Genomic DNA, 23,204 nt, shown 5'->3' with positions numbered 1-23,204 from the left:
TTCATGAGTTATATAACCATTTTCGTTAGAATAGTCTTATCTTTTCTGGTAACGATTTGTACTCACCAACTGATTCGATGGTGTTTTTCTACGAAGTCTGGGGTTAACTTCTCCTAGAAAGTAAATATTGTTCATCTTTTAACAATCGTCATGGCAACTAGGAATGAGCCTAGTTTCCATTAGTTCAAACTATTTGTGTACATATGGCATAGTTATAATTTATATTCATCAGATATATTGCTCATTGTATCCTTGCAAAATCACGAGTGGTTATATTAGGTTCTTTCAGAGCAAGACAGTTCCATCGGTCATGACGGTAGTGATTAGCAGGATTGCATAACTAATACAATATTTTCCTCAAAGCCTAATGATTCAATACGTCTGGAAGTCACCGTAAGTTATGACCTCAGAACGAAAATTGACTTCAAAGCAATGGCGCATAACAACCTCTGATTCTTCGAGTCAAATAATGAAGTCTTTCAGAACCTGGATAAGAACAGGTTCTGAGTTTGAAATTGAATACATAAAAGACAAAATTTGGAACAACTCATATAACCAGCTAGATTATATTTTAAACGTGAAGTAGATATGCTACAACGAATTGAAAGGATGAGAACCAAAATGGTAAAATGATTTCTCCTATGAAGAAAGACTGGAAAGTCGAAATCCTATTTCACTGTTTTATTATGAACGAAGGTGATCTTTCCCTAGCTTTCGGTATATTGAACGGTAACCTCAAATAATAACAACTATATGTTGTACCTACCCCTTTCATCTAAGAGTGACCATTCTGGAGGATACTTTCAAAAACCGAAATCAAGTCATTGACATTTGATGGTTCATTATTCACAATAAATTTGAAACTACTGAAAGTCAGAAGAAGAGTATATATTCCAAACATCTTCCACTGCAAGCTGTGAGGACTAAAAATAAGACACTAGATATTCTATTCTTATCACTGAAGGTTGAATACTGTTGTGACTATAATTCATGGACGACCTTTGAGCGATGCTAAAGAGACCTTGCGAATGTACATTTACATGCTACGGCTAAATTAGGGTTATACAACAGGATACATAGGGTTGGAAATCAAATTTAATGTTTTCATTATGAACTGACATTAGCTATAATGTCGAAAGGGTATTTAGCCAAGTGAGTGAATGAATCTCGCACCAAAATCTAAGACCTGTTATCGTAAATCTGATTGGTTCGTTTATAAATTATAGTCACGCCTATGAACAATACTATCGTTCTCATACTAACTTTTATTTACCAACCCTGATAAATAATAAATGTAGGCTATATCAAGGCAATACGCACAGTATGCACATATGCCAATAAGAGATTGACCAGTTGCAGTCCTAAAAATCAGTGGGAAGATCCAAACAAACAAACAATACTAAGTTGAATTTAAACTTCACCCCATTTCATAAGCTAGTGGCTATTAGGACTCAGTAGCTGAGTGGACAATGAGATGGCGTTTGAAGCGAAAGGTACTGGGTTTGAATCTCAGAGTGAACATCAATTCTGAGATGTAGGCACATCCAGCTGACGAGTCCCAAAGTAGGAAGAAACGCGCGCGTACTGGATTACACTGCTAACCACTATCCATCTTTGCTTACCATATGAATAAAACTTTACAAAACTCTTCGATGTGTACATAGTCAATAATCATATGAATAGAATAACGTAACTATATAAATAATGAAGCTTACCGTTGAATATAGAAGAATTGCGCCTACAAGCATAATTTCCATAAGTACAAGGTTAGCACTTTTAATTACCTAGAAATCAAATAGCCAATGGATAAATAGTCAAACATTGAATTAAATGAGAAATATTTGTGTCATGAATTAATGTAAGCTAAAACTTTGTTTAACTTGAATACTGACTCACAGTACTATGATGTGTACTACTGATGTCGACAGATATCAGTAGTATGTATTGTGGTGGGTGTTACTTATGTCGACATAAGTAGTATATAACCCTATTCAGGAATAGAATGTCTGACAGCAGAAAGTTGAGAAGACTGAGGAGGAAAGAACGGGAACAGAAAGCAATTGGTGTGGAAATGCAGGAACAATGAAGTCTGAAACAATTGATGAACATATTACAAATGAAGTATTTTATTGTAATTTTGTATTCAAATACATTCGATTGCCCCTACTTGTGTTCCCGTTTAGTACAGTACGATCGGTTAGGTTTTGAGTATTGAATTAAGAGAAAAAAACACTTTTCCACCAATCAAATTGATTGGAAGTGACAGTAGGAGAATAAGATTAATTTGATGAATTAGATTTCTTTAAGCTGAATAGTTTGATCGTGAACGGTTCATAGCGCCTTTCTAGACAACATCACGTAGCTAAGGTTGAATGTAAATTCAGTTAAATCATTGTTCTGAGTCAAATATTTCTTATCAACATTGATATGACTTATCATTAAAAAAACACTAAACGTTCATATTTATGACTGTTACATAATTAGATTGCATTATCTCCTACTGAAATACACAATTTTAAGTAGAAAACTGTTGAAAGTTTCCAGTCTCCTAACACATTCACTGGCTGAAGTCAAGTAGCTAGGGTTCTTTTTCTCATTGAGTCGTTTAACTAATTTGACTCAGGAATAAAGCTAACAATTCAAAGAATTGGCTTAAATTTAGCTTTAGTTCATTATTCTTTCGTAATCACTCAATAACTTTATACAATAAATCATGCAGATATAGTAAACAAAGGGTTTGTAAAATTTTCTTCAAGATTCATCAAATATTAGCCATTAATCGTAGTTAGTTCATTCTTACTTACTTACTTACGCCTGTTACTCCCAATGGAGCCTAAGCCGCTGACCAGCATTCTCCAACACACTCTGTCCTGCTGCTTCCTTTCTAGTTCTATCCAATTTTCGCTCATTCTTCTCATATCTGTCTCCATTTCTCGGCGTAATGTGGCCTTTCGTCTTCCTCTTCTCCTTTGACCTTCAGGATTCCATGTGAGGGCTTGTCTTGTGACACAATTAGGTGACTTCCTCAATGTGTGTTCCATCCACTTCCACCAAATCTTCCTGATTTCTTCCTCCGCTGGATGGAATCTCGTCTGTTCTCACCCACAGTAGCTTCTTGCTGATAGTGTTTGACCAACATATCCGAAGTATTTGGCTTAAACAACTGTTTTTTTAATAAACACTTGTATCTTCTGGATGATGGCTTTTCCACGTTTCGGCCCCATACAGTAGAACTGTCTTAACATTCGTATTGAAAATTCTGATCCTGGTGTTGGTTGACAATTGTTTTGAGTTCCAGATGTTCTTCAGTTGTAAATATGCTGCTCTCGCTTTCCTGATCCACGCCTTCACATCTGTATCAGATCCACCGTGTTCCTCAATGATGTTCCCCAGATATGCAAAGGTTTTCACATCCTCCAAAGCTTCTCCGTCACGTGTAATTCAATTGGTGCAAACTGTATTGTATAGGAGAGTTTTGCTTTTCCCTTTGTTTATATTGAGACCTACTGCTGCTGAGACGAATGCTACACCGGTCGTCTTCTCCTGCATTTGTTGTTGCGTGTGTGATAGAAGAGCCAGGTAATCTGCGAAGTCTAAATCGTCCAGCTGCATCCTAGATGTCCACTGTATCCTGTGATTCCCTCCAGATGTTGTCGTCTTCATGATCCAGTCGATCACCAGGAGAAAGAGAAAGGGTGAGAGTGAGTAACCTTGCCTAACACCGGTCTTTACCTCGAGTGAGTCGGTGAGTTGTCCTCCATAAACGATTTGGCAGTTTAATCCATCATAGGAATTCCGTATGATATTGACTATCTTCTCAGGCACACCGTAGTGTCGAACCCCACCTGTAGCTCCGCCGGCGGCTACTGCCGGTCCCAATCCCGGACCCCATACTGTAGAAAACCAACTCGCTAGAAAAACGCTAACCAGTTAGTTCATTCACCTTATCTATTTCAATGGTGTGATTTTTCAATCAAATTAAACAAATAAAAAGAGATTAAACAGTAAAACGGAAAAAGATAAAATAATACTAAGATAACTTACTCGGGCTCTACGTAATTTAAACATAGCTATTCCAAACAATAAACATATAGTAATACAAAATGTTTGAAAAGCTAATGGAATTGCTCTAATTAAATTATAATCTAATTGTACACGACATAATGTATTAGATTTACAATTGAAACAACCAATTGGACATGAACGACAATAAAATCTTGGTAATTCAGATTCATCATTCATTAAAGCTGTTTGAAGTTTTGATTCAATTAATGGAGCTGGATAACCCTGAAAAGGAAATTATAAAATGTAAACGCTTGATAATACTGAACTATAAGCAAATAAGAAAAAAAGAATGTTGTTTATTTCTAACGATTATAAAAATCCACGGAATTGAGCCACCATCCAATATTGTCTTCAGTGAGTGAGAGTAGCTTCAAGATAAAATTCCTGGAGTTCTAGTGAGAAGCAGTAACCAGTGGAGTTCAACCAGGTCTGGCGTGAGGCAGTTACTCACTGAAGATAATGGTGGACGATCGTGCAATATCGTGGATTGGTTCGAGTTAAACATTAACAACGCTGGATGCCAGGCCAGTGGTCTAGAGGTTAGGCGCTCACGCGAGACACTGATAGGTCCTGGATTTGAATCTCGTGGGGTGGGATCGTGGATGCGCACTGCCGAGGAGTTCCATAATAGGACGAAACGGCCTTTCAGTGTTCCCAGGTTTTCCATGATGGTCTAGCTTCAACTGACTCATGATCTCAACTATTAAAATTAATAAATTATACATTTCAACTATACTCGCGAACACAATTTAGTTTGACTATTTCAAATCTATGGAACCCCTTAGAATTATGTTAGCATAGGTTAAGCCAGAGAGGATAAACGTTTGTTCCAGAAAAAAGTTTACGTGAAATCTAACTTCATAGTTAATAAGTAAATTTACAACATTTTAGTGGCCCTATATTTGACTCCAGTTATATCATATGAATGATTGTTATCGAAGTATACATGTTGCCAATCCTCGTATATCATTATCGACTTAATCCGCGTTAGTGAATAGAACGGAATCAAATAAGTCAAATACAAAAATGGATTCTGAATATGTATATTTCATGCACTCGTTATTGATTTGAACAGGTAATCAAAGAGACGAAACAAAGAGGGAAGAGCGAAGCATATTGGAGGAGTGTGAGCCAACTTAATTTAATCAAGCATTAATTGGTATTTATAGTCAAATGAAAATAAGTTACAGATGTGTGATGAGTACGATAAGAAATGTACACAAATACGCTTACATTAAAATAGTCAAGGTTGGTAATTGAGTACTTAACAAGGTCAAAATATGATTTAAGAAGAATGAATAAATTGACTTATCCGGAAGTCAGAATAAGTTATATGGGCTTAACATAGTAACCGACACTATAACATTAATTGAACTAATAAATATATCAGAAGGGGTTTGGTGGAGATTTTAGTAATTTTATAAAGTTGAGATCATGAGTCAATTGAAACTAGACTACCATGGAAAACCTGGAAGCACTGGACGGTTGTTTTTTCCTATTATGGGACTCCTCAGCAGTGCGCATCCACGATCTCGCACTCGCGAGATTCGAACCCAGCACTTACCAGTCTCGCACCAGAGCACTTAATCGATAGACCACCGAGCCGGTATCCAACGGTGTTAATGTCTAGCTTCAATTGACTCATGATCTCAACTCTATAATAAATATATGTTTTGTTATATTTCATTGAGTAGAAAAATTGTATTTCTGACGTTTCGTGACTTAATTTAAGCCACTTCCTCAGAGCAAATAAATAAATTTAATTATCTGGAACTCATCAATCTCACTCAGTTTCTAAGCTTTTAACAAAAAATTGCAAATATATATGCTTTTCTACCCCGTTAGTACAAAAATTGATGTAATGCAAAATACAGAGTAATTTGGAAATGTTGATAACCGACTGATTCTCAATCTCCACAAAACCCCTTCTGATAATAATAATAATCATATGCTCACTAGTGACTGACTTCGAGAGGTAAATCCAGGAATTCTAGTGAGAAACAGTGATTAGTGGAGTTCAAACCACGTCTATTGTGAGATATCAACTCACTGAAGACAATTGGTGAACGGTTGCTCGACTTCGTGTATCAGTTGAAGTTAGACATTAACACCGTTGGATGCCGTCCAGCTCAGTGGTCTATCGGTTAAGCGCTCGCGCGTGAGACTGATAGGTCCTGGGTTGGAATCTCGCGAGGCGGGATCGTGGATGAGCACTGTTGAGGAGTCCCACAATAGGACGAAACCGTCGTCCAGTATTTCCAGGTTTTCCATGGTGGTCTAGCTTCAATTGACTCACGCTTTCAACTATGAAAATTCATAGTGAACATTGTAGAGGATAATATTTTCTAGACCAATAATCGTTGTATTCTACTTTGGAAATTTGATGAAGTATTGGGCTGAGATTAATGAAAGCACTGCATTATATTTAGCAAATCGATTTTGAAATCACATCTTCATATCTTGAGAATCGTTGGATGCACAACCCACTATGAAATGATAAACAGTCTAGTGGTAAACGCTAGTGATCAAATCCCTCTTCGTGATATTCAAGTACGTGGTTTATTGAATATATTCTACTTGCCAGTCAGTAGACTACTAATAACATTGAAATCAAAATATGATATCACTTAATAATCCATGCTTTTACGTAAGGCATCCTTAATATGAGTAGGAAATCCATCAATACGTAGTAATGATCTTGTTGTTTTCAAGTTAATGGAGGGAAATATATGTAGTGCTCTTCTGATTAAATCATGTAGTGATTAGTACTATACCAAACCCATATGGGTTATTCTAGCTTCTTGAGTCACATTTCGACTTTGTTAACTATCCCCTTACAAACTTGACTGTTTTTAAATGGACGTATGTGTGTCCATAGCTTACCCTATTCATCACACGTCTTTAGCTTATTTCTGTCTGGCTACAAATATTGATTCACGCTTTATCAACTAGAGTTGACATATTTGCCTTATCCAGTTTGCTTCCCCGCTTCATTTTTCTTAATGCTGACTGACTCTGTTATTTTCTTACGCGAATTAAGTCGATAATGTTATATGAAAGTTGGCGATTAACAGCCCATTTAACTCTAATAGATATTCCATAAATATGCTAACATCACTTCTAACATATACTTAAAGTATAATTCAATAAATAAAGGGAAACTAAATACTATCCTAGTAATACATCATTACTGACCAAATAAATATTTAACAATGGATTTCATTGATAAAGTACACCTTCAGCGATTCGCATCAATGAAATTCATCAAAGTTCTGGAGTGAATCATTAAAAATCAATAAAAAACAAGTGATTCAGTCAGTCACAACGTAGAACTTCGTACGTACATACATCAGTTCGAGTTGCCATACCACATTAACACAGAGATACAGTTGTCGATTCAAATCCCATGGTGGTAGAAGTAGTAAGAGTATAAGCAGTAGTCGAAAAGATTAGGGTTTAAAGATGTTATTGAAGGAGTATAATCCAACGAAATAAATTTGGGAAGAGAAAAAGGATAGGGACATGAAGAATTCAGAAGATTAGAATTTGGTAGAACACAAAGAGTGGATGCACCTATACCATTACAAACGATTTCGAGCCATGTCATTCAAGGTCTCTAACCATCGGTTGCTATCATTTCGTGAATCCCAACCAGGTAGTCTACACCTACCAGCATGGCTCAGTCCACTTGTCAGTGACTTCATGGATTTGTGCCACGTTATGGTCTGGCCGCCCCTAGCTTTCTTCCAACCTACTCCTACACCATAAAATATTGCACGTCGGGGCAGTCGGTAGTTGGGCATACGTAACACGTGTCCCAGCTATCTCAACTGATGAAGTTTCACTACTTCATCAATCGATTTGCCATCCTTACCTAGTACCCGTTTCCTAAATTTAGACAGCTACAATGATACCTAGATCTAAGAGGTGCTGCCACCTACCGAATACTTTCAACCATCTAACATTGAACAATTTTAACTAATAATATTCAAAAGAAATAAGAAATTAGCTTTGATAGGGATTAGAAATTCTTATTGATTAATTCAAAGTCATAATATATCATATAACATTCCGCCCCCAAATGCCCTGGTACGGATGAGAGTGGGAAGAGTGAAATCTCCTTCTACAAATGCTCTCATATGGCCACGCGTATATAGCCTCTAACAGGGAAGTTCTTCCCACTACCTTCTCGTGGTGGGATGTTGTTTACGGAATTGAGAGCATGAAAAGCGAATGTTCAACGCTTTAAACGGGTTGTTGGACACGGCGAGTCCACTTAGGGGAGTTGGAAAACCCTGGTTCCAAACTAATGGTGCACATGGGCTCCAGTATCCTGAAGGAACAAATGGCGTATGAAGCATGGGACTGCATGTCCTTACGATGCTCCACTGCCTTGTGGATTAAACCTTTAGGTCAAAGGCTCCGGGTGTGGCCCCTAAGAAAGGAACTGCTTTGGCTTGGGCACCCGGTTAGTATCACAGCCCTCAAACAAATCAAATGAGATTTGTGTGGCGCATATATATCTGGTACCCCTTTGTACCAATATTTATGTATTCAGATAAATAAATATAACATTCTAAAAATATCAGAAGGGGTTTTTGTGAAGCGTTTAGTAATTTTTTTTATATACTTGAGATCATGAGCCGATTGAATCTAGACCATAATGGAAAACCCGAAAGCACTGGACAACCATTTCGTCCTATTGTGGGACTCCTCAGCAGTGCGCATTCTAAAAAATAGTTTTTTTTATTATCAGAAGAGGTTTTTCTGAAGATTTAGTATTTTCATAGTTGAAAGCGTGAGTTCATCGAAGCTAGACCACCAGGGAAAACCTGGAAGCACTGGACGACTGTTTCGTTCTATTATGGGACTCCTCAACAGTGCGCATCCACGACCTCGCCTCGCGAGATTTTTTTTATCAAAAGAAATCAGTTCAAATTATTTTCATTTCTCATCCTCTTTCTTCAGTTATCCTTTTAACGATTAACAGAAACCCCCAAAAAAAATCAATATAGGATTACTTTAAATTAAAAAAAACAAAACTCTGTTCATCTATCTATATTTATGGTTGTATGGTTGAGTAGAAAATGAAATAGCTTAGATATTACCAATATTTCAATCTCTAACCCCCTATTTCTGCCTTTCCCCTGATTATCGTTTACTAATCAAAATATTAAAAAGTAACCTAGGGATTTTAAGTTCATATTATTAAAATGAACCAATCAGAATTATATCCCATTTATTGGCCTTAAAGAAAAGTAATCAATCATTTATAACTAGTCGATATATACATACATATAGAAGTTAAATTTATCAAGCTTATCGAATCATCATGATGATGATGATCTATTGTAATTAGTTTATCAGTGATCGAAGGGAAGTGTGTGTGGGGGGGAGGGGGGAAGTGAAGAGGTAATGTAACATTCAAACTTAGAATGTCAAATAATACGGTTTATATAAAAAGTCTTTTAGAAAAAAGATATAGAAGTTTCTTTATTTCGTTTCTTTAGGCATAAGACTTTAGAAAAAATCTAGGTTCGAATCTCGAGAGGCGGGATCGTGAATGCGCACTGTTGAGGAGTCTCATAATAGAACGAAACGGCTGTCCAGTGCTTCCAGGTTTTCCAAGGTGGTTTAGCTTTAATTGACTTATGATCTCAACTATACAAAATCTAAGTTTGTTGATAGTTAACGGTAAAACTGAGATTGATTATTAGATGATTTTCTTTTCTTCGAGTTCCTTAGATGATATGGAATTGCATTATAATAGGTTGTGATTTTTCGAATGAGTCTCTAATTCACAACTGGTTATAAGATTGATAATATCTAAGCATTCATTTTAAGATGGTGGTTGGAGGTGGTCAACAGGAAACCCTGGACCCGGGTTTCGTGCTACTTGGCACTCGTCAGCAAGGTGTACCTGTAATCTTGAGGGAACTGGTGCTCCCTAATGGATTCGATCCCGTGCCACTCAGCTTCACAGTCAGAGAAGTTACCACTGAGCTACTCGGGCCGTGACCCACCTCCTGTAGGACTGAGATGTAATCACAATTGATTGATCACTGGGTGGTGATCGATCAGCACTAAGAAGGACTTGACACGCATGACATTGATCACCACCCAGTAATCAATCAATTGTGAAGCATTCATTTTATCCCCAGTAGGACTAAGCGTTGTCTATCATCTAATCGCATAACGTGAACTAATCTAGCATACATTTTATCCAGTTAGGAATTAAATATACTAATGCCCCCATTAAATCATTAAATATCAGCATTTACAATCACATTTGACGTAAAAGTGATATAAAGTGTGAATTCCTTTGAAGATAATATCATCATTTTGGGTCTAAAAGGTGGTTGACTATTGTATCCCCATGAAAATGAATCGAATACCATGTTACTTTCGACTTCGTACGGTGAATAACTACATAACACTTAGTTGTCAAGTTACAGGACGATTGTCGTTTGCGATTTCTTGACAGTTGTCTATAAAACTAAGATGTTATAACGTGGCTAGAACAAATTCGTGCTGATTATGCACGAATCAACAACAAACATGATGAGTAGCCTGAGAAACTCATATCTTATTGAGCTGTAGATTATAAAAAGACAAAACCTGACATATGATTGTGAAGAATTGTCAATTGCCAGAAATATCACCCTTTATGTGTATTTTTAAACAATATAAAGACGCAATGAAGTGAGAAATACATTGATTTCTGCTAATTGGTTTAACAACAGAAAAGATTGTCCCATAAGGTTGTTCCAATCATGTAACAGCATGAATTGTAATCAAGAGTAGGACAATTTGTACCTCAACTTGAAATATCATTGACCTTCTTCATTTCCGTGATAACTTTCTGAATGAACTCTGTTTTGGTTCATGAATTCTCTCAATCATAGCTTTTTACATATGAAAACCATCAAGTATTTGAGATCCATCCTTACTTACTTACTTACTTGCGACTGTTACCCCTCGTCGAGGAGCATAGGCCGCTCACCAGCATTCTCCATCCAACTCTGCCCTCGGCAATCCTTTCCAGTTCTTTCCAGTTGTTATTCATCATTTTTATCCGCTTCAACCTCCCGACGTAATGTGTTCTTTGGCCTTCCTCTTTTCCGCTTCCCTTCACCATCCCAAGTTAGGGATTGCCTCGTAATGGACATTGGTGATTTCCTTAACGTATTTCCCATCCACTTCCAACGTCTTTTCCTAATTTCCTCTTCAGCTAAAAGCTGGTTTGTTCTCTCTTATAAAACGCTGTTGCTGATAGTATCCGGCCAGTGAATGTTGAGTATCTTGCGTAAACAACTGTTTATAAATACTTGTACTTGTAGTAGTTCTCCATGTTTCAGCTCCGTACAGTAGAACTGTCTTGACGTTCATATTGAAGATCCTCACTTTGAAGTTACTTGACAGTTGTTGAGCTCCATTCGCTCTCAGGAAAAAACTGTCTGATAACTCTGATGGTAATCTTTCGACTCCATATCTTTGAAAATTATTGGCTACCTATATTGGTGGTCAGTGTACAAGTTGATGTTGTATATTTTCGGGTACTTTTCGATTACATTATGCATTATATGCGATACACAAATCTTCATCATCAATCTTCCATTTGTTTGTATAACTGAATACAATAAGATTTTTAAAGTGTAGGCAGTTATTTTGTTTCCATTAATAATTGATGTTACTATCCTAGAATATTCAATTCTGGCCTCAATAACTCATCACTTGTGTCCTGTGTATGGTACTGTTTCAATGCTGTTACTACTTAACCTTAAGGTTAACGAATGATAGAGAAATTGGTAAAACTTATTTAACTTCACTATCATATAAATATTTACACAGGTTAACATCTGTCGATACTATACTTAAGGTATTTTTGTATACTGTTTCCCAAATCTAAACAAAACCCACTTATAGTAAATGGATTCAAGTTATTTAAGAGAAATTACAATGTTTATTGATTCACAGTAGAAATAATAATTTAGTTGAATTCATGAGTCAATTGAAGCTAGACCACCAGGAAAACCTGGAAGTACTGAACGACCGTTTCGTCCTACTGTGGAACTCCTCAACAGTGTGCATCCACGATCTCACCTCACTGTATTCGAACCCAGGACCTATCAGTCTCGCGCGCGAACGCTTAACCTCTATACCACTAAGCTGGCCGGCATTCAAAGATATTACTGTCTAACTTCAACCAACCCATAAAATTGCGCAACTGTCCACCATTGTCTTCAGTGAGTAACTATATCACAACAGACAGGATCGTGGATGCGCACTGCTGAAGAGTCCTACATTAGGACGAAACGGTCATCCAGTGCTTCCAGGTTTTCATAGTGGTCTAGCTTCAATGGACTCATTAATTCAACTATAAAATTAATAAAATCTCCACAAAAACCCTCCTGATAAGAAATAATTATGTTGAAGCAAAAATCCAGTTGACGAATAATTGATGCATGTTAATAGAATGTAAACGATTCCCAGAGAATATTTTCACTAATGAAAAAAATAATAATATAATCAAAGATCAATATCAAGACGATCCGCATAGGATGCACATATACCAACAAGAGACTGATCAATGGCAGTCCTAAACATTATTGGGAAGATACCAAACCATCCAGATACCAAGTGAATTTACATATTATACAAAGTTTATGAAAAGTGTCAGTCAGTACTAACAGAATCTGATCTAATGAATAAGAATAGAACTATTCAAATAGAGTAACACGACAGATCTTCATCACAAACTTACAATCTGTATCATTCCAAAAACAAAATGTTACATAAAAATTAAGTATACTTATAAGACATGAAGTTAGTTAGAATACTGTGGTATGTACTACTAATGTCGATAGATATAAGTAGTATGTATTATCATCAATCGGCAGTGAAATACTTGGAGGCAGAAGGTTAAGAAGATCAAATAAAAAAGAACAAGAATAGAGAATGATTAGTGTGGAAACGAAAGAACAATGAAGTCTGAGACGATTGACTGATATTTTGTAAATGAAGTATTTACTGTATGGTTTTCAGATTTTACTAAAAGATTCTATAACTTCCTGTTGAAGTTTATTTGATTATCCCCACTTATGTTCTCGTCCACTACAATATCACATGGTGTATAAACAAAGATCAGAATGAATTAAATGTTACCATGATATATATAACGTAAAATAAGCTTCTTAAGCATTGACAGGGTAGTAATCAGAGTTTACAAATAAGAAATTGAGTATGCTATTCTTCATTTGAAATTTCATTTTTAAAATATTACAGATTGCAAGTAGCTGATGAAGGCCTAACGAAACGAAATGAATTCATGCTGTTCTACTCAACTTATTGTTCTCTCCCTCTCTTTTTGCCCTCAAACGCCCTGGTATGGCCGAGAGTGGGGAGAGTCAAATCTCCGTCTCCAAACGCTTTCACATGGCCACGCGTATATAGCCTCTAACAGGAGAGTTTTACTCACTGCCTTCTCATGGCATGACTGTTGTTTACGAAATTGAGAGGACGAAAAGTGAATGTCCAACGCTTTAACCGGGTTGATGGACACGAAAAGTTCACCTAGGGGAGTTGGAAAACCCTGATTTCAAACTAATGGTACACATGGGCTCCAGTATCCTGAGGGAACAAATGGCGTATGAATCAATTGTTGGTCACCGACTACCATGGAACTGCATCTCCTCACGATGCTCCACTGCCTTAAGGATCAGACCAATAGGTCAAAGGCTCGGGGTGTGACCCCCTAAGGAAACTATCTGCTTTGGTTTGGGCACCCGGTTAGTATCACAACCCTCACATAAATCAAATGAGATTTGTGTGGCGCATATGTATCTGGTACACCTTTGTTAGATGGGATTTTGTGAGCATTTGATGTTTTCAATGTATAAAGAATTCTTGAAATCATCACTGATAATATTCCTTTTTTTAGTGGTATACTTTGAATCCCCCAACGAAAATGATCTATTGCCCCCTCTCTACATTAAAAATTGTAGTAATACTGGTAATGAATTACAATACAGAATAATTAGCTTAGCTGAAAATTATTGATTGACTTACATTTTCTATATTATCAGTATAATATCCTGGAGAACATTCACACATATAATTGTCCATACTGAATGCATATGGATTATATTTTTTGTATACACACTGTAAAAAGAGATAAATAAGTAGAATGATGAATCAATTGACTAATATTATCAGTTTAAATATAGTTAATTGCTATGAGAATTTGGTAAAGAATCATATGCTCACTAGTGACTGAGTTCAAGAGGTAAATCCAGGAGTTCTAGTGAGAAGCAATGATCAGTGGAGTTCAAACCACGTCTGTTGCGAGATAGGAACTCACTGAAGACAATTGGTGAACGGTTGCTCAACTTTGTGGATCGGTTGAAGTTAGACATTAACCCGTTGGATACCGGCCGGCTCAGTGATCTAGAGGCTAAGTGCTCTGGCGTTAGACTGGTAGGTCCTGGGTTCGAATCTCTCGGATCGTGGATGCACACTGTTGAGGAGTCCCATAATAGGACGAAACGTCCGTCCAATGCTTCCAGGTTTTCCATATCGGTCTAGCCTCAATTGACTCACGCTTTCAACTATGAAAATATAAAGAATCATCTATTTGAAAACAGTCGATACTATGAATCGGCTTTAGCTAACTATTAGATAGTCAATGGAAACCAGGATGTATTGAACAAACAATTCATCTAAGGATCATATTCCTTAGTAGCTAACACCTATATTCCTGTGAGGATCGATCTCAAACCATTTACGCCTCTCAGCAAGTGTATAGCAGTCATACCACTGAATTGGTGTTTATTGATCTAAATTTTGATATAGGTTTGTTCTCTGAGCTGGATGGTTTGGTCATGGAGCTTTCACCGTCCTTCTGAACGACATTATCAGCACAAACTCTGGGTACAAGTGAAGTGTTTGAATTTCTCCACATGTGATTCACAGCTTGTCCTGTGCACCTCGATGTTGATTGGTTCTTATTGACCTTAAATCTGTCATTGTTTATTTCTTTGTTTTGGTTGTATCTCCTATTGGTTTGCTCCACAACCAAACCATCCAGCTCAGAGAACAAACCTACATCAAAATCACCCACCTGAGCTACAAATCTTCTCCACCATTGATCTAAATATTAAACTTCAACCAGTTCTTTATATATCTTGACAGCCATTAGACTCGGTGATCTAAAGATCATGAGCTTACAGCGAAATCTGCATATCCTGAATTCTAACCTTTTCAAGTGATAATTTATTAAAATGGTTTTTAAATAAAACCACTATGATGCTACGTTATCACACTTGCAAGTTTTGTATATCTATACAGCTTGAAAAATGAAATGACTAGTTGCTTACAATCACTCAATACTAAACAGACTATATCCTCGATATTGAGTCCCTTAGAGTAATAAACACGTTAAGGTTTAGTATGAGGAACCCGACGAGTATCAAGGACTAGACGAAATAACATTGATTACTATTGAAGGACTAGTCATTGTGAAAACCTCAATCAAACCTGGAATTTCTACAATAACTTTTCAAACAGTGATACAGTGATATAAGTGTGAATCTCATAAGGAATATTATTTGCCATACTATAACAGATTAATTTTGATGACGAACATTAACTTTCATGGAATCCAGTTTAAGGGCTTCATGAAATCAACTAACATGCAAAAGAAATATCATTGTCGAACTACCTCTTCTGATATTTTATGCTTGATTGGGTGTTGGTTTTGTTTGTTTAAAGAGATGGTATAAATTATCCTGTATAACGTACTATTCATTCGGATACCGAAGGTCTATTCTAACTTCTCGGCTACCTTTCCTCCGGACGTACATTCATTGCCGCAAAATTTTCTACAAGTAATTGATTACTGAAAAGTGAGCAATATCATATGTATCAAGTCCTTCTTTAGTGATAATTCTCTCGAATTCAAATGACCAAATCACATGTGGCCACCAGTCCAAGTAACTCAATATCGCATGCACTATGTTGAGATGTAAAGTGATGGTTGGAGGGAACTGACAGGAATCCCTGGACCTATATGTCATGTTGTTTGATACTCATCAACGAGATGTAATTTTATTCTTAAAAGAATTGATACTTCCTAGTAGATTACACAGAACCGAATCTATCAAGGAGCATCAGTTCCCTTAAGATTACAGATAAACCTTGCTGATGAGTACCTAATAACATGAAACCTAGGTCCAGAGTTTCCTGTCAGTTACCTCCAACCACCACCTTAATAAATTTCCTGTTTTGGATTTGTTCCATTAACTAATAATGTCACATGACGCTTTCATAAAATGTTTACAAATTAATGAGAAGCCAAAAAAAGTACCACCACATTGATCTGAATGTTTTTTCCCTTTTGTTTTTTGTAGAAATAATAGGTGATTACTGTAGGAAAACGTGAGTCAATTGAAGCTAGACCACCAGGGAAAACCTGAAATCACTGAACAGCCGTTTCGTGCTATTGTGGGACTCCTCGGATGCCGGCTCAGTGGTCTATCGGTTAAGTGCTCTGGAGCGAGACTGGTAGGTCCTGGGTTCGAATCTCGCGAGGCGAGGTCGTGGATGCGCACTGCTGAGGAGTCCCACAATAGAACGAAACGGCCCTCCAGTGATTTCAGGTTTTCCCTGGTAGTCTATCTTCAATTGACTCACGCTTTCAACTATTAAAATACTAAATCTCCACAAAAACCCTTCTGATTACTGTAGAGTTCATAAATCAAATATAATCACTAATGAAAAAGGATACCATGAGAGTAAAACTGGTTGTAAATATTTTCGGATTCAAATAAAGAGCATTCAATCAATGGTTAGAATATTCAGAAATTAAATGCTTATAAAACTGGGAAACTGTTGTAACTTTGCACATTTTATGGTGAAAATTCTTTACTATAATCAAACTTATAGTACTGAACAAAGCGGGTATTTTCACGGTTGAAATCATGAGTCAATTGAAGCTAGACTACCACGGAAAACCTGGAAGCACTGGACTGCCGTTTCGTCCTATTGTGAGACTCCTCAGTAGTGCGCATCCACGATCCCTCTTCGGGAGATTCGAACCCAGGACCTACCCAGTTTCGCGCACGAGCGTTTAACCCCTGGACTACTGAGTCGGCCAGCATCCAAGTGTTAATATCTAACTTCAACCAATCCACAAAATTGAGCAACCATTCACCATTGTCTTCAGTGAGTTGATATCTCCCAACAGACCTGGTTGAACTCCACTGGCTACTGCTTCTCACTAAAATACCTCATGGAGCCAGTTAAAAGTAGGAAGAACACTTTGAATAACTCTTGAATAAACCAGCCCCACTGAAACTACGAAATATCGAACCAGAACCTACAGACCTTTCTATAGATGTCACTCCACTAACAATATAACAAATCGGCATGACCATCAGAGAGATCAACAGTGGGACAGCAGTAGGACCTGACAATATACTAGCTGAAGCACTGATGTCACACGTAGAAGCAACTGCAAACATGCTCCACATTCTATCCAGGACGATTTGGAAGGCGAAACAAGTGCCACTGACAGACTGGAAAGAAGGACACCTCATCAAGATACCAAAGAAAGATCTGAGCAAATGTGAGAACTACACAGGTATCACACTACTGTCGGTACCAGGAAGAGTTTTCAACAGAGTGTTGTTGAACCGGATGAAAGACGCAGTAGACGCTCAACTTCGTGATCAACAGGCTGGATTCCGTAAGGATCTGTCGTGCACAGACCAAATCGGGTGACACTATGGATCATCGTGGCATCCAATACTCCATACTGATAATTATCGTGTACTCACTAGTGACTGTCGTCAAGATGGACTTCCTGGAGTTCTAGTGAGAAGCCATGATCAGTGGAGTTCAACCAGGTCTGGTGTGAGGCAGTTACTCACTGAAGACAATGGTGGACTTACTTACTTACGCCTGTTACCCCTCGTCGAGGAGCATAGGCCGCTCAACAGCATTCTCCATTCAACTCTGTCCTGAGCCTTCCTTTCCAGTTCTTTCCAGTTAACATTCATCCTTTTCATATCTGCTTCTATTTCCCGACGTAATGTGTTCTTTGGCCTTCCCCTTTTCCGCTTCCCTTCCGGATTTCAAGTTAAGGATTGCCTTGTAATGCACATTGGTGATTTTCTTAATGTATGTCCCATCCACTTCAAACGTCTTTTCCTAATTTCCTCTACAGCCGGAAGCTGGTGAGTAACTGCCTCGCACCAGACCTGATTGAACTCCACTGGTGATGGCTTCTCACAATGGTGGACGGTCGTGCAATATCGTGGGTTGGTTGGCGTTCATTGGTCTAGAGGTTAAGCGTTCAAGAGCGAAACCCAAGGTCCTGATTTCTAGTCCCTTTGGTGTGGGATCATGGGTGCACACTGCTGAGGAGTCCCATAATAGGACGAAACGGGCGTCCAGTGCTTCAAGGTTTCCAATAGTGGTCTAACATTGATCCATTCATGATCTCAATCGAAACTCAACAATCTCCACACCTTATACTGATTCTATATTATTCTTTAAAAAGCATTTAAAGAATCCCCTGAATTGAAATGTATGTTTTAATACTTTTAACTTCCTACACCAAAGAACTTCCCTACTATTATTTTAATAATACGTTCATTCACTTAGTATTGTTTGTTTGGATCTTCCCAAGTAATTTTCAACTCCAGCCCATTGTACAAGCAAGTGGCTATCAGGACTCAGTGGCCGAGTGGATAACGCGATGGCGTTTGAAGCGAACAATATTGGGTTCGAGTCCCAGAGTGAACATCAACTCTGAGATGCAGGTGCATCTAACTGACGAGTCCCAAATAGGACGAAACGCGCATCCTGGATTTCCCTACTAGCCACTATCCATCTTTGCTTACCATACGTTCATTCAGTCTTGTGTTTTAAATTCTGTAGTCCCTTAGTATTAGTAAATCAAGTATATTTTGCCCTATATAAATCAAGGTAATACAATGTATGCATAAACTAATGATTTCTATATTAGATTACAATGGAATTTACCTATAATCTAAAAATAACTTTGAAAAACTTTGTTTAAATAACTGAAACTCAGGTAACTGGGCGTAATTCAAATCTGTTGATCAATTATTTCGATTTGAATGGTGCTAGGAATTGTAAACTATGGTTCATATTTCAGTATCAGCATCGATGGAATTCGATCAGCACTGAAGCACTAGACAAATATGATATTGATCAGTATATACAGTAGGTGAAGTAATCTCTCACAAACATAGTCATCGGTAAGGAATGATTAGATATTTCTAGAAAGCTTGATTCTATATGAACTTGACAATGATGATATTGTTCACAACGACAACGAAAGATTCCTAACTTAATCATCCATTGAAGGGGAAACAACTACCATTTAGAGATCATATATTCTTTAACCGTTCAAATATTATAACAGTCTTATTGTGCAGGAAAAAGGGTGAGCTATAGTTAGTGATAGTTTATCAATTAACAATTTCTGAAACATTGATGATAAGGTGGAAGGAAAAGAACCGTTGTCTTGAATCCCCTACTAGTTTTAAGGATTTATTGAAATTCTAGTGTGATAACATTACAAAAATCCTGGTTCCAAGAAATAAATGAATATATCCTACTACCGTGTAACTACTGCACTAATGTGGTGGTGTGTTTCGCCTAACATAATAACCCAACCGAACTACTTTTGTTCAAACACTTGTTCTTTTAAGTTATGACACATCAGAAAAGTTAATTAGGAAGCAATAAGAATTAGAACAACAACATAACGTCTAAGGATAAAATCACACTACCAAATGTACTTACACATGATGACAGTGAGGTGTTTTCTTTACACAATCAACTTCTTCACAAATGCTACCTTCTCACAACAAAAGGAAGGGTGTTCGATGTGATCAACTCTCGAAATTCCACATCTCATACTGACCTCTGGATTCCAGTATTAAGGCCTTAAAACAGCAAAGTTGACACATTTGCAACTACTCACAAATCAATTGTGTGTGACCGACACTGAATTCACACATTCAGGTGTGGATAACCACTACTGATCGACTTTTGTTTTCAGGTTTGTGAAGAAGGAGGATCATTCCACAATGTAGGCAACTAGGATGTGGTAACTGCCCACAGATCTCTTGAAAGAATCAAGATCTCCCCGTTCGTATTCAAATCATTTTCTTTGAGATACCTAGGTGCTTTTAAGATGAGGAACAGACCTTAAAAATGATTCTGGAAAATATCCATGATATCGAAGTTTATCCACAACAGTAGTGAGATAGATAATACAGATGATCCTGAATATTGATTATGCTATATTGTAAATCTATCAAATTTATTCAATCAAACCCATTATTCCAAACTCATTTTATAAGTTCGAAGTCGAAATGAGACCCGAAATTCCTAGATGTAATCCATAGTAAGGTAGTAGTCCCACTTAGTTGAATAATTTCGAATGATGTCAGTTCGGTTGTCTTATGTTTCCTAGTTTTCAGTCTTATTTTAAACAATATCAGTACAACGAAAATGTACGTTAGAAGAGGTTGGCTACAATGGTTAATATAATTACTGATGGATATTTCCTACTTTAAAAAATATGTGACAGTAATTTTCTTAGTTCGAAAGTCAACCATCTTCAAAATCTTATTAACTAAATACTCATCATATGCCATGTAGTGACGAACTTTGAGAAGTAATTTCTTGATTCCTGGTAAAAAAAGAAAAGCTGTGGTCAACGGAGTTTAGCCAAGTTGGACGCGAGACACGTAATACCAATGGTACTGCGATATTGCGAATTGAGTGAAACTAGAAATGTAAACAAATGGATACCCGCTCAGTGGTCTAAAGGCAGAACGTCTAATGCAAAGTTCGAAATTTCGAAGTTCAATTCCAAGTGGGTTCGTAGATATGCACTGATGAAGAGACCAATGCTAGAATAAAATGAATGTCCAGTGCCTCCTTCTATTCTATCGTTAACTAAGATCAGTCAGTGATTTAAAGTTATATTCTATGGAATTAAGAGATTATTGCAATGATTTCGGACTGAAAAGTTCAGGGCATCAAACTACCCGATTATTAAAGATCAACAAATATATTTGAAATTAGTTCAAATAATACTCAATAATACAACGAAGAAATCACATATAATTCTGCGACTACAACCTGCAACTACTACTACTAAGTTCCTGAAAAACGTGAGCATTGGGAGTAGGATACACTGGGAAGTTACCAGGATTTGATTATAGATGTCTTAGATACACTGCTCACACCTGCTGAGATCACCGGGTAGGTAATGGTGAGGTTAAACGCAAAGTATTAGGGAATGATGGTAAATCAGTTGGTGAGGTTGTAAATGTTCATCGACTGAGATGGTTTGGCCACGTGTTACGTATGCCTGAACACCGATTGCCACGACTAGTATTAGGGTTGGTTGAAAGAGAGTTAGGGGCGGCCAAACCAAAACGTGACATCAGTAATTCATTCTTCCTTTACTACATCCTTACACACAATCTTTCTCTTATACATTACTACTATTGAAGTAACTACTTCTATGGATTCGGTGTTCATCTTATTGTGCTAATGATGTGTGGTAACTTGAACTGATGCATATATATGCCTGGTCCTACATTGTAGCTGACTATCTAACTGAATACAAATCCATATTATCACTTTAAGCAACAACATGAAAGCATTAAATTTTCTAAACTTACTCGAGTTGTTGCTCCACATCGATTGATATTCAAAGCACATTGGTCAATAGTATAATCCTTCAAATCAAACTCGAAAAATAAACTGAAAAAGAATTGGAGAAAATAAATTATTTGCAAACTATCATACTACTTAATTACACATATTGAAAACTAACTTCAGCTGACAAACTGATGGATAGTAATACAATGACGCAAGTTTATTTGAAGCTATAAATTAATTACACTAGATGACATTTCAATGATCTAAAGTGTGTAACATATTTGTAAGGTAATCTAAAATGTTTTCTAGAATCGATATATGGAGAGGTTATGAGTGTGTGCTGCCAAAGATTTCATGTACGGAGGAAACGCGAATTCACTGCCTGTTACTTTGCAATCTATGAAAAAAATATATCTTAAAACTGTACAGTCTCTGTAAGTTTCTTCATTCAACTGTGACATATACTGGTGTAGTGTATGTTGCTTATGCTGATAGATATAACTAGTATATAGCACTTATAGGAAGTAGAATGCCTTCCAGCTGAAGGGATGTGATACTGCCCAGGTGCTCAAACTGAAGCAGAGAGAATAAACATCAGAATAACTAAAGAGACCTCGAATAGTTAAATAAATACTTAATACTTGGGGGAAGAAAACAAATAAGTGTGATTGTATCATTGGGACTGGTTTAAAACCATAACACATCAAGGTTTTGAAGTATTAAACAATCAGCAAACATTTTATTGGAGTCACCTAAAAATCTTACATTTCCTTACACTATTAGAAATAAGAAGCAACGGTTGTATGAGAGTTTATCATATTGAACACCCTTCCTTTTGTTGTGAGAAGGTAGCATTTGTGAAGAAGTTGATTGTGTAAAGAAAACACCTCACTGTCATCATGTGTAAGTACATTTGGTAGTGTGATTTTATCCTTAGACGTTATGTTGTTGTTCTAATTCTCATTGCTTCCTAGTTAACCTTTGTGACGTGTCAAAACTTGAAGGAGAAAGTGTTTGAGCAACGGTGGTTCGGTTTGGTTATCATGTTAGACAAACCAAACCACCACTTCAGAGTAATAGCTACAGCCATTCGATTTGATACCAAACCCATTAAAACTAAAACGACGGACACATAATAAATGAATAGAGAATTCTTTATAAACACAGAGAGGTCGAAAAAAGTAATCATTTCAGAATTTTATATAGTTGAGTTCATGAGTCAATTAAAGCTAGACCACCATGGAAAACCTAAAAGCACTGGATGGCCGTTTCGTCCTATTGTGGGACTCCTCAACAGTGCGCATCCACGATCCCGCCTCACGAGACTCGAACCCATGACCTACCAGCCTCGCGTCAGAGCACTTAACCTCTAGTCCCCTGAGCCGGTATCCAATGGTGTTAATGTCTAGCCTCAACCAATCTAGAAT

General features: G+C 37.1%; 1 protein-coding gene across 1 annotated transcript in view; it reads right to left on the bottom strand.

Moving 5' to 3' along the window:
• The window catches only part of Smp_139220 (hypothetical protein), a gene marked incomplete at its 5' end in the record, with an annotated part of 58,977 nt that overhangs the window by 22,326 nt on the left and 13,447 nt on the right, over positions 1-23,204 (bottom strand). Inside the window, 3 exons of the mRNA XM_018791823.1 lie at positions 1,716-1,784; positions 4,045-4,287; positions 14,134-14,226. Of these exons, the coding sequence (XP_018645046.1) occupies positions 1,716-1,784; positions 4,045-4,287; positions 14,134-14,226 (405 nt within the window). The remainder of the gene's footprint in view (positions 1-1,715; positions 1,785-4,044; positions 4,288-14,133; positions 14,227-23,204) is intronic.

Source organism: Schistosoma mansoni (genome assembly GCF_000237925.1).
Source record: "Schistosoma mansoni, WGS project CABG00000000 data, chromosome 1 unplaced supercontig 0071, strain Puerto Rico, whole genome shotgun sequence".
In the NCBI taxonomy this organism is placed as follows: Eukaryota; Metazoa; Platyhelminthes; class Trematoda; order Strigeidida; family Schistosomatidae; genus Schistosoma; species Schistosoma mansoni.
Note: the sequence above shows the minus strand (reverse complement) of the source record. Positions and strands in the feature narration are given on the sequence as shown.